Source organism: Lipophrys pholis (assembly GCF_963383615.2).
Source record: "Lipophrys pholis genome assembly, chromosome: 4".
NCBI classification, from domain to species: Eukaryota; Metazoa; Chordata; class Actinopteri; order Blenniiformes; family Blenniidae; genus Lipophrys; species Lipophrys pholis.
In genome coordinates, this window is record NC_137637.1 from 25,415,264 (window position 1) to 25,431,019 (window position 15,756).

Sequence of the window (15,756 nt, forward strand, 5' to 3'; positions counted from 1 at the left end):
CGCGAATGCACAACAGCAAGGAAGTAGAGGGGCCTGACAGAGCCCAGCGCATCGCAGGTAGTCGGACTGAGTGGCTCGGAGCGCTGTCACCAATTTGTTCCTAGCCATGGGGGACATGCAGGGGATGGAGAGGCGATGGCAGCTCCCTGTCCTCATCATGGCTAATGAGGCCTCGTGTGTGTGTGTGTGTGTGTGTGTGTGTGTGTGTGTGTGTGTGTGTGTGTGTGTGTGTGTGTGTGTGTGTGTGTGTGTGTGTGTGTGTGTCAGAGAGGGCTTGGTTTGTAGAAGTTTGTGTCAGAGTGCTGCCAAAGCTTCTATTCCTGAAAATCCAGGGTTGATATCTGGCACAGACCACCGTGTACTCTAACTTCTCCTCATACAACTCTCCTGTTTGAATTATTTACTGGGCCAAGAAACACACACACACACACACACACACACACACACACACACACACACACACACACACACACACACACACACACACACACACACACACACACACACACACACACACACACACACACACACACACACACACACACACACACACACACACACACACACCAGTCTGATTCAAGGCAGCTGCCATTCGATGCATTGCAGCTCTACAGAGGCCTCCACACCAGCTGAGGCTTGCTGGCTGTGCTGGCTGACCCATCGGACCTTCAGTGGAGGAGACACGGAGGAAGGACCGGAGGGCGGAGATGGCACCCGCTGCAATCAAAATACAACCAGGAATAATGAATTCTTATGAAGACTAAAATAGGTCAATGTGTGATAACCTTACCTTTTCAAGAAGCAATCCAAACACCTTAAGACATTTATAGCTCTAACTATAAGTGGAGTCTTCCTTTTTTGCTTTTTAGACAATAATGACCAACATGCCTTTCTGTGTTATCGCCTTCAGGCACATAAGTACTTTTTTTTTTTTTTTATATAATGCTTGTCTCTGTATAGAGGACATTCACAGTTCACAGCCACTTGGTCGTTTTGTATATAACTATAAAACGTACCACAGGACTGGAGGACAAACAACACTGGATTTGTGGTTCAGGAGCTCCCCAGTGTGGTAAAAACAGTAAAGTGCAACCAGAGGAGCAGCCCCTTTTTGTCTCAGAGAATCCATCTTCAAAACCACTGAGGCTAAATCAGTCACATGGCGCTGAAGCCAATCCCAGCCGACGATGACTGTAGGCAGGTTCCACTCCCCACAGTCCAAACTCACTACTGTTCACCCCTAGAGGCAATTTAGAGCCACCAGTTCTCCTCCCAGGCACGTCTCTGGACTGTAGGAGGGAACCTGTGCAGCCACAACAACATGCAAACTCTGCACAGAAAGGCCTCACTTCAAAAAGCTGAATTTGTCATTGTAAGGTGAGTGGATGAACTACGATACGACCGTATGGTGCCTTAAATGATCCCACGCATTGACTTCGGATGAAAAACGAAATAAAACTGAAATCAAATGTATAGCGTTGAATTTTAAAAAAAATTGAGGAAAATCTATTTTTATTTCTCTGCAGAAACATGCTGATGACTTAAATGTTTTCACTGAAATAAAGTAGTGAATTAGTTTGTTTTTATATATATATTTTATATTATTAATCTCCGTTCTATTGCAGAACAAACAGTGATATGAGGATTAATAATCAGTGATCTCCTGAATCTATTTCACACGCTAACTTTGATCATGATGGACAATTCTAGATCAAAACGCTCAATAAAAAGTGACTGACACTAAATAGTGAGGTTACAGGAAGAAGATGACGCAGCAAAAGGAGCTAAAATAAATAATAAAGATAAAGAAGAGGAATCTTTATCGGAGCAAACTCCCTCTGAGCATCTACCCCCTTACAAAGCCTTTAAATCTATTTCTGTGTAATCGCATATAATCTAACATTTAATTGTGGTGTAATGGCGTCACTCTGCAAGAAACAGGCACAGCAAATATAAACTTTTCTTTTTTTTAATAAATACGATCCATTCAATGCAAAAAAAATTCCAAATTCCAAATTCTTCATCCAAAGCTTGAAAGAAATACAGAATCAGTCCGATTATTGTACTTTACTTAGACTTCAGGTCGTGTTATTTGGCGAAAGGGAGGAGAAAGAACAGCAAAGGGATAAATGTGGTGGGGGAGGACCGACGACAGAAAAAAGAAGGAGGGGCAGAAGCAGAAAATGAGGCGAGAGGAGGTGAGAAAAGGAGAAGAGAGAGACGGAGGGGAGGCAAAAGTATTCTGCTGATTCACATAACACCAGAAGAGGGCCGAGTCAGCGATCTGAGAACTGAGGGAGACCAGCTTTTCCACACTTCACCCCTCGAGATCAACCTGCACATTGAGAAGCCTCACCATTTAAATATAAAATCCCTGATTATTCCTCCGATTGTAAATCAATAACAAACTTTTTTTCTTCCGGCCTTTTCTTTCTGGTTCTGTAATGGAGACAGATTAAGCTGTGACCCTGAATATATTCCTACGTTTTGCGGGTCGAAGACCCCAAACATCTTTTACCAGCTCGGAATCTGTTTCAGCGACGACTAAATGTAGGAAAACCTGTAGTGACAAATCCGGTGAGAGAGAAAAGATGAAGGCAAATAATATACACAGGCATTTTGATTAGGACCAGGTGGGACGCAGAGGGGGCATCGGGGGGCATCAGGGGGCAGGTGTGGGTGGCTTAAAGAGTCCAGTCTTTCTGAAGTAGCGTACGATGAGGGGCACCGACACCAGAGTGATGCTGATGCGGACCGGGGCAAAGAGCTTGTGGATGGCGTAGGCCAGGACGAACGTGCTGGTTCCCGCCGCCATTTTAGACCGAACCACCGCCTCGCTGAAGCCGACTTTGCAGAGGATGGCCGCCATGTCGATGCCGCTGAGGAGAACATCAGAGAGCTGGTTAGAAGTTGATTAGCCAGAACTTTTCTTTATTATCTCACGTTAGACAGTGGCAATCTAGAAATGTGTCGCAGGGCGTGCGTACTGATTTTTACGGAGTGGGTTAGTACCGTCTCTGTCTCCGGTTCGAGTCCAGGCTTGGAGGGTCTTTCTACGTGGAGAACGCGCTACGAAAGACTGACTGAGCTGGGGTGAATCGGGTTCACTTGCACTGTGCATTCAGGCTCAAGTTCAATATTTTAACTACAAGAAAAGAAAAAAAAATCTATTCATCGCAATTCACTGACAAAACTTTGGCAATTAACTGTTAATTAATTATAATAAATCATAGTTTTTAGACTTTGGAGAAGCTTTGAACTAAAACTTTGAAATGGTTCAATTCATACTCATCTCCACCAGAGGGAGCCAAACTCAATGTTTGATCCTCGTATGGTTCCCGTTCCTCTCATGGTGAAGACATGAGCATTAAAACCTTCACAAGTACCTGACACATGTGAAACACTCGTTGATTCTGTACAGCGGAAACATTTTCTCCTAATCTTTTTTGTGAATAAATATGCGAAGAATTTGAAAACACGAGGCTCCGAGTGGCTTCAGTCAACACAGCCTCTGCCACACATTAACGGCCCCCAAACGCGAGTCGGCTCTATCTAATGATCCATCTGCACCTCGACAACTGTTTTCCCAGCACACAGTGCTGCATTAGCGGGCCGCATGCCTCGGCTCTGCAGTCACACGGTGATAATGCTGCGGCCTGCACAGCCGGCGCGCAGTTCAGAGGTCACCATCAGCTATAGGAGGAAATCTCCGAGCTGTCAGACGCTGCCTGCCAAGACTCTTTTGGTATTCAGCGTCCTGGCATGAGGCCAGACAGACGAGGACCCAAAACTGTTTGGACGGAGCGCTTCTTCGGCCTCTCACAGCCTGTCGCCGTCAGCCGACTCGACGCGGTGAATACAGCGTGGGAGACTTTAAATTCTGCACATCAAGCCCAACAACCAGAAAAATGCTCTCGAGAAGAGAAAATGAGCTCATGTTTTATTCAAGCTTTCACTGTGAAATCAGCGTCCGTGTGGCGGACTTTTAACACATCCTGGGTCACTGTAATGACGCCAGCGGAGTGGAAATACTTGGAAGCTTTGTGATCGCCCATGTAACGGCTCCCTTTTAGATCTAACTCCCATCAGAGATTACATTTCTCACTGTAAGAGCCGGCCAGAGATCAGTTGCTTTCAGAGCACATCTAAAAAAAAAGTATGGAAGAAAATGATATTTGATGATTTAACAAAGTGCTGTTTGATGTCGTGGTGGCATTAAACTTTCTACCTTTACCGCAGGTCCAATTTATCCTTTTTAAATTAGTTACTGAATCTCAAGTCTACTTCGATGAAGACATTCATAATAATTCTTTATGAAATGTCAGAATAATGAAACACACACTTAACATCCAGTACTTTTTAATAACAAAACACCACAGAGTCACATGGTTCAGTGAAGCTTCATGATGTTATTTTGGATGATTCAGACATTATTTTGGATATTCAAAACGAGCCTTAAGTTAGGATCACACTGTTTACCTGTGTCTCAAATATTGATGAAAGGATCTTTGTTCTCCAATTTAAAGGAACCAGACATCCAAGTTCCCTTTTTTTTGTGTGTGTATTTCCTCATCTTCATCCTGCAGTTAAAAGATCTGGGGAACTGTGTGTGTGTGTGTGTGTGTGTGTGTGTGTGTGTGTGTGTGTGTGTGTGTGTGTGTGTGTGTGTGTGTGTGTGGCCCTATTTTCCTGCAGATCAGTTTTTCTCCCTCCATTCATTAGCTGAATGTACAGAAGTGATTGAATTTGTGTCTCATTTTGCAAATCCATTTGAGAAGCACAAATAAATGAAGCTATATAAATGTATGTATGAATCCATCCATCCATACCTTATCCACACCGCCAATCCCAGCGGAAGATATAATCATTTCCTACTACACGTCTGCGCCGGCTCATGCAAAATGTCTATAAACCTCAGAATTGGATGTTTAGTTCCCATATCAGCTCTTTCCATAAGGCTACATAGCAGATCCGTCACCACTAATTCAAGAGATTTATATCTGACACGCTTTGGTTCTACATGTACAGCAGCAGCGAAATGTATTTGCAAGTGAAATAGAAACATTGATAATATAATATTAGGAAGCACCAGTACCGGAATCAAAGCACCATTTCATATTCTGATATTCATATTCACACATTCGTTATGTATGACAAGTTGAAATAGACATAATATTTATTAAAAGTCTGTTCATGCATTTTACAGAATAAAAAATCCATGTCTGATTGTAGTGAGATGAATAAAATGGGTCATTAAGTTTAATAAGGCGCTGAACTACAGGTGCAGTATGGTAATATATATATATATGAGGGGAAAGCACCGTCTCTTGTGTAAGTGCGAAGTGATAGTGGAAAGCACTTTGAGAATATAAGTAAAGTTGTTTCACCATTTTCCAGAAACGTCTGAAGAATTACAGATAAAGCTAAATAGACATTGTAGTTAAATGCTTAAGTGCTGTATTGAGGTTTTGAAGTTACTAAGAAGTAGAAAAGAGAAAACCTGAGCGGACAAGTCTTGAAATACTCCTTTGTGGGATTTGTGTTGGTTTGTTTAATACCTGAGCTCCGCTAGAACTACTGCAAGTTGAGTTTGGAAGATTTAAATACAAGAGCTGACGTCCGTTCTTACCTCGATATTAGGAGGTAAAACATTCCCAGAGACATGAGCGAGATCCCGATGTGAAAACAGACTCCCACCGCTCCGTACTCCTTGAAGACTTTCTTTAGCTGCTGGGTCTTGGTGGGTTTTCCTCCGTCTGGCTCCGTGTCCTCCAGGCCCTTCTCGGAAGACGAGGTAGTCGAGTCCTTCTTTAAAGTTTGCACATTCTGGACCAAGACAAAAAGACAACGGGTCAGGAAGAACGGCGAGACGGACAGAATGAAATGAGAGGATGAATTGAGACAAAAAAGAAAAAAAAACTTGAGAGACGGACAAAGCTGGAGACAAGAAGGGTGAATTAAACCTGCAGACGCAGAATACTAATGTGAGTAGTAGTAGTGATCAGGTCAGTTCCCTTACAAATGAGCCCCTCGGAGCCCGCGGATTAAAGCCTTCGATTTATCATTCGCTTTGTAAAAGAGGAGCAGAACGAGGCGCAGGAGCATCTTTACAAGAATTATTGATGAATATCATTTCTACACATTCTTCCATCTTTATCCAATTCAGATTTTGCCTTTTTTCAGAGTTTTAGAGTTAAAGTTCTTGGGCTGTGGGAAAAAAAACAAAAAAAACAAAGAAGAAACCTTGCAAAGGGAAAACATGCGTTCGCATATTTACAAAGGGTTAAGTAATGGGAGTATCTTCGCTCTGAGGTGAGACGGATACTAAAGTGCACAATATTTACTAAAAGAAATATGTGAAAGTCCAAAGCCAATGTTTGTTTTCGATGAACAGCAGAGAGAGAGAAAAAACAAAAAAAAACTACGAACAACAAACAAAATACGATGAACGGATTCTTGTGATGATGCCTGTTGTAAAGAAGATTCTAGTGAAGGAGAAAATTAGATGCAAGTTGAAAATAGCTAAAAATGAAGAACTTTACAAAATCACTGGATCATTTGAGGGACATCAAACAAAACCGTGAATGAAAAGGGGAGAACTTGATGTTATATATGCAGATTGTTTTTTGGTATCACAGTTTTGTTTACAGACATCGCTCGGCCCCACGATGGAGATTAGTTGAAAGAAATGTGACTTTCGGGACATTTTAATCTTGAATGTCAGAGTTGAGGCTCTTTAGCTACTAACACACTACTAACACACTACTGACACACTACTAACACACTACTGACACACTACTAACACACTACTAACACACTACTAACACACTAATCTCTTTCACATGAAGAACTGTTGCTTTTCAAAGTGCAAGCTGACAACATATTGACCAACAAGGATGAAACAAGTCTGTAAAAGAGATTGTTATAATGAAATACTATAGGTTTTTTCCAATCTACCAGCCATTTGGGATGCTTTCTTGTTATAATAATAATAATAATAATAATAATAATAATAATAATAATAATAATAATAATAATAATAACTGCTTGGCATTTAAGAGAATAAATCTATTGGAAAACCATAGAAATAGAGTTTCACACTCAATATCATAAAATCGAAACCCAGGCTATTCTGGGATTATATAAAGTTGTGCCAGGGCACAAAGTTAAATATATATTGGGTTTTGGTGTGGATACATTTGAGAACCTCTGTGCTTCAGCTTTTAACATTTAGGGGGAAAGTAATTCAGACCAAAACTGTTCTCAGCTTCGGTTCCAGCTGGTGAGACATAAAAACGGGCAGTAGGCGTGGATGTGTGTCTCTTTGTTTGTACGTAGTCGGCAGGAATTCACTGCAGCCGCACCGTGACCCTGAAGTATGAAAGATGACAACAATATGCACGCAGGAGGACGTGTGCTGGGACTGTGCGTCACTGGTGCAGGTTAAACAAAGTGTGGAGGTTTACGGGCGTCCTCTGCTCACAGAGCAGCCGAGTCAGCTGATCCGACACAGACTGCTGCTGTTTGCATTAGGTAATGCACATTATCAGTCATCCTTTCACACACGCTCATAAAAAGAGGTCAGTCAATTTCTTCTACACACACATAAAGGGACTCTTATAGGTACACACACACACTCACACACACACATACAGCTACTGCTTTGTGTTTGCCACACAATTACACAGCACTCTCCAAAGATGAACAAGCAGCAGACATCTGACATCTGGTCTATAACAGAACAAATAGAGATATGATTTTAGAGATACCCAGAAACCAGCTGGGGTCTTCGTGCTGTGAGGGAACAGTGCAAACCACTGCAGCAGTAACAGTCCCTCTGATGTCGCCACATATTAACTTTTCACTGGGCCCATATCTCTGTCTCCTATCATATAAAGTGTGCAACCAGATTAAAATGCTTTGGCCATGTGTTGAGGAGGAGGAGGAGGAGGAGGAGGAGGAGGAGGAGGAGGAGAAGAAGTCTGCAGAAAGAAGAACATGGAGATAGTTGTTGCAGCAGGAGAGGAGAAAAGGGGTGGATGGATGAGGTTGGTTGAGGCAGATGATCCGCTGATTTAATTGGTCTGTTCTATTTTATTGAAACTAGTCAGGAAACCTAAAAGGAACAGTAAATATGTCGATAATATTCTGGGCTCCGGTTGAATTCAGCAGGAAATACAGAGAAGGTGTTTTCAGAGAGTAAAACAGCTCATTTATAAAACTGCTAAAACGCTGACCTCATGGCCCGACCTCACCCTGAACCTGTATGTGGTCACCCTCCTACAAAACAAACTAAACAATGGAGGATTGTCTTAATATTTGTTGGTTTTAGAATCCAGTATGACCCAAAGCAGAAGCTGGGCTCCGTCATCAGTCCAAACAAACAGGTATTTTCTTGTTTGCATGTCCACATTTGTCTTTGTAGGCATTTTGAGTTTCATGACTACTTGCATGCTTCTTTATATATCTGTGTGGAGGTGTTCCAGCACCACAACCTGATATAAATATCACAGCGTTTCTAGTACTTCTGTGTGAACGGACACATTTCTTGACGCAGTCTCGTGTTTGTGGGTTTAAAGGTTGATGCTAATTAGGCTCCTGCAGAAAGGTTAAGGACATTTAGGTGACCGAGTATATATTAATATTATTATTAATTACCCTGAAGTGACATGGTGTCATGTGTGTAACACACCCCTCGGCGATTAGGCAATAAAATATATTAGGTTGATGCTACATTTTTCAATTTACGTGTTTAATTTGCACACGTAAGAAAAATGGAAGCCGTTCCAGCCTAATGCCATATCTGAACTTACAGTACCTCGCATTCATTCCCTCTGTGCCTTTCTTTGCTCCACTGCTTCTGAAAGTCTTCCCTTGTGGTCGCACAATCAATCAGGAAGGCAGAGACAATGAAGAAGAAGGAAAGATCAGGAAGAACAAGCTGATCTTTTCTCCTGAATGCCATTTGTCCTGCTGGATTTTGGCCCGAACCCCTTGCATGAAGCAACGGTCCCGGCAGTATGTCCCCCCCCCCCCCCCCCCCCCCCCCCCCCGAGCTGCCAACAATGAACAATGGTTTAGCGCAGGGTGGGTGAAGGAGTGGGCCTTTTGCCTTTCAGAGGAGAAAAGGCCGAGCTAAAAGTAAAGGCGGGCAGCAGTGTGGGAGGGTCATGTGAGCGAGCGGCCACAGGGAGCCGTGGCAGTGAGGGTGCTCAGGAGGGGAACAGTGAGGCTGCTGTGTCTGATAACAGCTTTTCAGAGCCATGAAAACACATGCAAAGCCACAGTGGCATGCAAACACACACACACACACACACACACACACACACACACACACACACACACACACACACACACACACACACACACACACACACACACACACACACACACACGGGGCGGTGGTGAAGTGAAGTGGGCGGCAAAGTGACCGCGTCATGTCCCGGGTGAATAGAAGAAATGAAAACAGCAAGAGCTGCATAACTGATCATTTTTAACTGCACTTTGATTCTCTGTCCTGTCGATTTCCGCACCCTGAGAGCACTCGGCAACATAAACGCCGATTTATTCTCCAGAGTCGGTCGGAAAAGCGACCTTTCATTAACTTCTGACTAAACCGGGGAGCTTGCGAGTGGCATTGTGGGTAACGCAGGCGCCAAGATTTTACGTGGGAAAGAAAAAGACGTGACCAACATTGCTGCACAGTTCAAGGTGAGATATTTTGAAAATGTTCTCAAATGGCGTAATAACAATAATGGTGTATGACGTTGATGCCCCTGTGTGAACTTTCCATTTCAGAAGCAGCTATTTGACTTTCAGTTGCTTCTCCTTGATCTTCGTGCTTCTTTTTGGTCTTGAGCCACCAGGCATGATGTAACGTTGAATTAATGAAGTAAATACAAGCTACTCTCAACACAGTCCAGTTCAGTAGGGCTCCACCTGACTGGCTGAATATGTTTCCATGCACAACATGAACGTGCAGTGCTTTGAAACAAAAAAGTCAGTCTTTGGAGATAAGTTTACTGCGAATGTTGACATCATGTTAATGTTAAATTTGCGATATGTTGTGCAGCTCTAGTATCTATTGAGGCAACAGTGTTAGCATCTTTTCTCTCCAACTCCTACAACACTTACCTAGGTGACAGATAAATAGATGTTACTTTATACCAGGGGTGTCAAACATAGGAAGAACAACCTGGAATGCAGCTTCGGCTCATAAAAAAAAAACAGGTCTATAGCAGTGATTGTTGTGCTTTCTAATGAATGCTGAGTGCAGGTCAAACTCTTTCACAATTTTACAGCTCTCCTCACGTATGCTGACTCATCACAACAGCAGCACATTCCCAAACAGTAACTGAAGCTACGTCACGTTCACGCGTCTGTGGGTTTGGCCAAATGACTCTCTCTGTGTGACCTTCACTGACGCAGCCACAGACACTTCGGCGTTGTTTTAGTCACACTTTTAGGAAAACTGAGTCAATTTAAGGTGCTAAAATGGGAGAAGAGGACCCTTCCTACCACCGACTCTATCTTTGTACAAAACGTCTGGCTAATCAAAATAAAGGCCAAGTCCTTTTTGGATGTTGAGTGGTAGGTATCATACAAGATAAACTTCTAAACTAATTTTAGTTTAAATTCTGGAAACAATTAGAAAGTAAATTTAGTGATCTGCTGACGGAGGACTGTTGCTGCTTTTCTGGGGGTTTCATTAATTTACCTGCACTGTGTCTTATTGTAGCATGTTAAAGTATATTTTGTTTACGTTGACGTGATACACGTTTTGTACATTTGACTTTGTCTTGTGATTGTAGCTTTGTCCTGACTGCCACCTCACAAATAAGTCTTTGTCTCAATGAGACTTCCTGGTTTTTGCTGTATTTGCAGCCTGCTTTACGTGGCCTTTTGGGGAATTATTTGACTGCTATTCATTTGTTTGAGTGTGAATTCTATCAAAGCAGTTGAGTAGTATTGTAATTAATCAGTAACAAAGTGTAACAAGCACAATCAGGCCTTTTTATTGCCTCTGGAACTCACCAGCTCATTGCAGTAGCGAAGCAATTTGTACATTCTGTTTTTTTACCCGTGGCCGCCTGTTGAACAGTAATGAAGTGAAATACTCTCCGTTGTTAACACAATCCGACTTCCAACTGCTTGACCAAATATGTTCCCATGCAGAGTATGAATACACAGTGGATTAAAGCATAATTTATTGCAGTTCAGTCATCCATCTTCTATATCTCTTAATCCCGATCAAGGTTACGTGGCGCTACAGCCAATCCCAGCTTCTTCGGGCAGTGTTTTGCAATATGAAGGGAAATGTGTTACATTTATGATGCAATTGCTGAAGTCGAGTTTAAAAGGTGCAGTCCACAGGCCGAGTAGGGCTGCAGAGTTTATTGCAAATCCATCGTTATCCGGATATCAACATGCACAATGGAGATGTTGCAAAAGAACGACTGAGCTGTGATTGTTTTCATGCCCTGCATGCTGCTGCTCTGCAAATCTGAAATCAAATCATTGTGCAAACATCATGCAGTCCCAAATCCAAATACCCAAACTCTGAGTATTTTAGAAATCAACTTCTAAACATGTAACTGTAACCAAAAAATTAAAAGAATATAAAATATTTTTAAAACGTTCAAAGGTATGAAGTAGACAAGGGTGAAATATGCAATATATATATACTATTTCATGTATTCATAAGACTAAAAATACTGCATTAGTAAAAATACTAAGATATAAAGAACAATAAAAGCCAAATTAATATGACGTTTTAAACAATAAAAGACCAGTGCCTGAGGTTTATATGAGAGCCCATGCGGGTTCATAAGACAAAAAGATGGAAAATCATTAGAACACTTTGAAATTATTATAAAGACGTTAATTCTGAAACACATTAGAATTGTGGAGTCATTGGAGGTGATTATTATCTTCTATCTTTGGAGGGTTGCACATGTAGGTCTATTCTAAAAACTTAAACTCTGGTTTAAAAAGAAAACGCTCTCATTTGTTTGTAATCTTTCAGGGGGGGCCTTTAAAGGGCAAACAAGTCATATTTACCACCATGTTCTATATTATGAAACTCCCTGTGCTGCACTTATATGTGTGCACCACCATGTGCTGTCTCACGGTGTTTCACAACCTCGATCCAGACCCCAAAGGCCGCCGTTTTGTTTTTGTTGGAGACGTGTCCCTGATCCGAGGAAACTCGGCTGTAAATGACACTTCATGCTCAAGTTGGGAGAGAGCAGGTTAATTATACATGACCCTGCGCGCACAGCCACGGAGCTGAGCGCGTCATTGTGTTGTGTAACAAGCTTGTTTTGCTCCCACGTGTGCAGCGGCTGACACAGATCCGCACACGCTGCTTTTTGCATATTTCATACCCAAGTTCAGAGTCCAGATCTCACACACTGTGTTCACCACCAGTTGAGCACAGCGCGATCAGGGGCTCAGACTCAGACTGGTGGGTTTAACACAAACACCCGACACGAGTATAAAATGTTATTTACCCCTTTGTCGCCGTCAGTCTGCTCCTCTCCCGCGTCGCTCCTCTTCGTGGCTGCGGACGTGGATGAGGACCTGGTTTGCACCGTCATGGTGGAGCTCGATCGGCTGGAAACTGTAAACAAAACGCGCACCGCCGGCTCCGCTCCGCTGTTATGGCGCCTGTCTGCGTAAAAGAGCGGCCGCCTGATAACATCAAGCCCGCCGCCTCCTCGTCCAGAGAGGCTCAGTCGGTCCAGGAGTGCCCAGTCCGATGTTACGAAACCACAAGACACGTCCTGTTTCTCCAGGTGAGGCTGGGACCGCGGATCAACACCCGCCACGGACGCGCAGGAGACCCGGCGGATCCCCGCTGCCGGAGCAGCGCCCCCCGGTCTTTGAGCCCGGACAGCGGCTGACAGCCTCCCTGCGCGGCATAATAACATCGTCGCCCGTCGAACGCGGCCAGGCTCCACACAAGAACGAAGCGGAGTCTACTGAACCCGGCGGATCGTTTAATTAGGACAATTTGTGGCTGTAAACATGCTGCCCTGTGCCCTCCTGCGTCCCTCCGGTCCTTTCGTTGGCCGATTAGCGCCGACAGCCAATGAGGACTGACGCGCAATCGCAGATAGTACATGAAGGGAGGGGGTATTTAAAGGTATAACCCTGTTCATTCATGTGATTGAGTCACACCTACCGGTGTTCTAGTTGGCTAATCACGATTCAATACACACATTTTGAACCTTGTTTATCCTCAGGAGTTTGAGTAGTTGGGCTCCATGTGGAAGAAGAGAGTGCAGCATTGAGGGTCTCAGTGGTGATCTGTGACAGATGGAGGCCAGTTAGGGGATGGTCTGTAGGGAAAAGACAGCTGTGTAGGGAAAAGGATGTTAAGGATCGAGCTGCAACGAAAGAAGACAAGAGGAAGGGGGTTGACTGATGTGGGAAAGGAGGTTCCAGATGTGGCCCACGTGGAAAATAAACCATATTTCAGTGTTCCTGTTTATTTTCCTTCCACTCATCTTCTACTCGCTTCATCCTGTTTAGGGTCAAGGAGTGCTTGATCTGATCCAATCATTATTACTATTATTATTATTATTCTATCCAATCCAAGCATATTTTCAGACAAAAAACAATCACTGACATGTTTTGACTGGTTGCAGATTGGTGTAGTGGCAATATTACCTTGTAGCGAAGAATGTCCATGGTTCGAGTCCGGGTTGTATGTTCTCCGAGTGTGTGAGTATCATCTCCGATTATAACATGTAAACAGGCTTTTATATCACAAAGCCCACAGTGGTCAGACATGAGGTGAACCTTGTCAAACGTCTTAGTTTTCTACATGAATTGCTCATAAAATGAGTCTTGCCACAAGTACAGGCAAACACAATTGAATATGTACTGACAAACTCAATACCAAACAGTCAGACTGTTGCTGTAATCTAAGTAAGCTCTGGATTTGATAACTACCCTAAACTGTTTTTGCATTTCACCCAAACCCTTCCGATTCCAGAGGTGCACAACAAACAGGAGCTTCTAAAAAACAGCTGCTTCAAATCCCCCATATCCATGGGATGTATTCTGTAAATAGATTAGAATATCCTCATTGCCATGTGCCAAGATATACTTAAATGGATTGTAGAAAAATGAAAATAAAAACTAACAAAACCACACGGAAAGCACAAATCCCAATTCCTTCTTGTGACTGTCCAGCACTCTATGGGAACATTACTAAGTTATATGCTGGCAGCATTTAGTAGGGTGATGGCAAATGGATGACAAACTGTCATCTGTTCAGTTTGTTCTTGCTTCCAGAGGTTTTTATTGCCTGCCTGAAGCAGCAGAGTGGCCCTCTTCAGATTAATAAACAGTGTTGATGAATCTTAAGTATGTCACAGTTTAAGGTGGTACATAATCAAATACATAAACTAGAACCTTCACAGTGTTTCACAGGAGAAAGAGAATGTCACATGTTAGCAGGAGTGGATTTTGTTTCTGCTCTTATCTACTACGTACTATGCTCAGATTATATGTAGTCGCCCAGCCCATCCCTCTTACAACGAATGCTGGCTTTCTTGTCTGATGTCATGTTCCTGGCAGATAAGGATTCAGGCCAACGCCAACAGAAGGAAGATGCCGCAGGAGATCTGCCTCTCACATGTTAGTTTGACAAAGTATTTTATACCGTATGAGCCTTCTCTTCGCTGCTCTTGTGTTTCCTGTGTGAGTTTGCAGAGCTGTGCAAAAACCGAAATGTCAACAAACACAAAACCATACAGGAAGTGGTGGGAAAGCACAAGATCAGAAACGATGCTGCTCCTTGAATGTGAAACAGGCGTTTTTAAGTGTTAAACGAATACAGATGAATGTCCGTGTTCAGTGGAAAAGTAGATGTAGAAGCATTTCTAAAGATTCACATCAAATTGTATACTGTACAATATAAAAACTTTTAAAAAGTCTAAAGCTACATACAACAGTACCTCAAATTTAAGGGCAGAACAGAAACTGCACTTGGAATGTTAACAGAACAATCATAGACTATTGGTAAAAGTCTTAAAATGTTAAGGATTAAAATGTTATTGCACACATACAGTACAGTGTTGCTTTTATATCCACTTACATCCAGTAAAAGTGCTGCTTTGTAGCGACATTTACACCATTTTCTCTCCTTGAAGTGAAGACAGAAAGAAAGGAGTGAGCGTGAGCAGGAGGTGAGATAAAAAGAGTGGGATGTTGGCAGTAAGCCATGAAAAACAGCCCACAGTCAGTGCAGCTGCAGAGCCTCTGACCTTTTCTCTGCAGAGCCACAGAATCAACTCGTGGGCTGATTTAAACTCGCTATTAATTTTAAGGCCCTCTCCAGCTTTGTGGCTTGGTGATATATTCTGGACGTAAGAGAGGGAAACATTGCTTTGCCAGTGGGAGCCTGTTCGGAATGCAGAAGTGAAGAAGGGACATCTGGAAGGAAAAGCCCCTGTCCTGTTGAGTTACTATCTTGTCTCCCTCCGACAGAACTTTACCAGACATTTACTACACTTAGGGAGAAGTACAGCAAAGTCTCATGAGCTGCAGAGCAGAAAATGAAGTGTCCGTGAAGTGCAACTCAAACGATTCACTCCTTGGAGTCTGAGACGGTTGTTCACGTGTAATCTGTTAAATCTGATAACAACCAGTAAACCAAGACTGAAAAGCTCCTTCTGATCATTAGAATTGCACTATGTTCATTTATTGCTGCTCTGTTTATTCAGCAGCTTATTTCGTTTGCAT

At 42.9% G+C, this 15,756-nt stretch overlaps 1 protein-coding gene across 1 annotated transcript; it reads right to left on the minus strand.

Moving 5' to 3' along the window:
- Window positions 1-1,953: 1,953 nt before the first annotated feature.
- fam210b (family with sequence similarity 210 member B) lies at window positions 1,954-13,102 on the minus strand. Its single transcript, XM_080460659.1, has 3 exons — window positions 12,513-13,102; window positions 5,630-5,826; window positions 1,954-2,879 (listed from the first exon to the last, which is right to left on the minus strand). The coding sequence occupies exons 1-3, from the start codon at window positions 12,930-12,932 to the stop codon at window positions 2,663-2,665; spliced, it is 834 nt and encodes a 277-aa protein (XP_080316785.1). The 5' UTR covers window positions 12,933-13,102; the 3' UTR covers window positions 1,954-2,662.
- Between the last annotated feature and the right edge of the window lie 2,654 nt (window positions 13,103-15,756).